Source organism: Merops nubicus, unplaced genomic scaffold, assembly GCF_000691845.1.
Source record: "Merops nubicus isolate BGI_N331 unplaced genomic scaffold, ASM69184v1 scaffold10047, whole genome shotgun sequence".
In the NCBI taxonomy this organism is placed as follows: domain Eukaryota; kingdom Metazoa; phylum Chordata; class Aves; order Coraciiformes; family Meropidae; genus Merops; species Merops nubicus.
In genome coordinates, this window is record NW_008619583.1 from 26,495 (window position 1) to 28,321 (window position 1,827).

General features: G+C 49.4%; 1 protein-coding gene across 1 annotated transcript in view; it reads left to right on the plus strand.

Moving 5' to 3' along the window:
- Positions 1 to 986, plus strand: part of RALGAPB (Ral GTPase activating protein, beta subunit (non-catalytic)) — a gene marked incomplete at its 5' end in the record, with an annotated part of 27,475 nt that extends 26,489 nt beyond the window's left edge. Inside the window, one exon of the mRNA XM_008943836.1 lies at positions 539 to 986. Within this exon, the coding sequence (XP_008942084.1) occupies positions 539 to 732 (194 nt within the window). The remainder of the gene's footprint in view (positions 1 to 538) is intronic.
- Between the last annotated feature and the right edge of the window lie 841 nt (positions 987 to 1,827).

Below are 1,827 nucleotides of genomic sequence, written 5' to 3' on the forward strand. Positions count from 1 at the left end.
AGAGAGACCCAGAGCCCCTCGAGCCTTTCCTCACGCCCTCTCCCGATGGGGAGGCTCTGCAGTTCCTACTGGAAGAAAGAACTGATGGGTAGATTTTTCACCCTGAAGGTTCCCCTGGCATTACTCTGTGTGACCTCAGGGCCCACCCAAGCTGTGCATGTCCCCGTGTGGCGTGGCCAGGGGCTGTAGCTCTGCGATTCCTCTGTCAGCTGCCCTGGTCCCCTCTTGGTCCTGAGGGAGCTGCTGTGAGCAGTTGTTTGGCTCTGGCAAAGCAGAGAAATCTTCCTCCTCCGGCCAGTCTAGCGTACTGCTAACTTAGCCCCCTTCTTCTTCATTTCTCACAGTAAAATGTCCTTGCAGGCCCAGGGACCATGGTTATGTGCTGCCAGCCACTGTCCGAGTTCTTGCCCTAGTGGGGCTGAGCATCTCTCCTGGGTTTCTGGGTGGGGCAGAACCCAAAACTGTCGTTAGCTGCAAAGCCAGCAAAGGGGCACAGACTTGAATTTGTTTAAGCCTGATTGGGACGTTTCTCTGTCAGGTTTTTTGGTGAGGCAGACGGTGATCAACATCTGCCGCCGGAAGCGGCTGGAGAGCGACTCGTACAGCCCGCCCCACGTGCGCCGGAAACAGAAGATCTCCGACATCGTCCACAAGTACCGCAGCAGGCAGCTGGAGCCCCACTTCTACACCTCCCTCTTCCAGGAGGCTGGGCTCAAGAACTGCAACCCCTAGGTCACTGTCCTTCCAGGACAATTAGATCAGCGCTTGGTGGCTACAGTGGTGAGAACAGTTAAACAACAACGAGTTTCCTCAGCCCCCTGGAATTCAGGAAGCCGTATTCTAGCACGAGTCAGCAGATAGCATGTGGGAGGAATGAGAAATGAATCCAAGATGTTGCAGTTGGGATATTGACTTAATTCATCTACCCTCAAAAGCTTACTTAATTCCAGTCTGCCTGGATGCTAGCAACATAATCTCTTCACCCAATCATCTACTCCAGACTAATTAGGAACTGTAAGTGTCTCACTCTGTGAGAGGAAAACAATCAAAACAAAGCTATCTCTACATACAAGGATGGAAAACAAAACACAAACAAACCTGCCTTCAGACATCTCGCCACACCACTGGTGAAGGAGAAGGGAGCAGGATCTCTCCTCGGAGGAGAGCGTCTTTCAGAGCATTAACTGTCCCTGCCAGAACTTAAAAGACATTTTCAGCCCCCCCTAAGAGCTCAACAGAAGATCTTTCACTGCTCATAACCAATTTGGGTACAAAAAGGCAAGAGGAGGAAAATCACTTGGGAAACATCAGGTGAAGAAATTCGTAGCCAGGATGTTGCAGCTTAAAGTCCCCTCTGTGGCTGGGAGCGAGCCCACCTACACACGAGGCTTCCATCGTGCTGGCCCAAACACCACCTGAAGTTACCTGACTTTCCAACAGGTTGTTACTAGATAAGAGCTCTTGGTTAATAAAAGCAAGGTGATTACTTTCAGGTCTGTTGCAAAATGTAATATTTAGTTCTAGTAGCTGATTTTTTTAAATTGTTTTTTATGCAACTGCTTAATTTATTTGGAAGTGTCTGCCTCACCACCTCACCATTCCCATAAAAAGTGTAAACATCACTTGCTCTCCTTCCTCCGGACTGAAATCTGAGATTCTGGGGCTGCCTCCTGCCTGGTATTTATAGCATAAGCAGTCTTCACAGCTTCTGCAACACTTCTCAGAAGCTCCTGTTAAACCGACTAAAACAACTCCAAAAGAAAATTGAAGAATTCTCCTTTTTCCCTGGTACCTCGTCAGTCCGTGGAAGCCCCTTTGGAGCTCTCA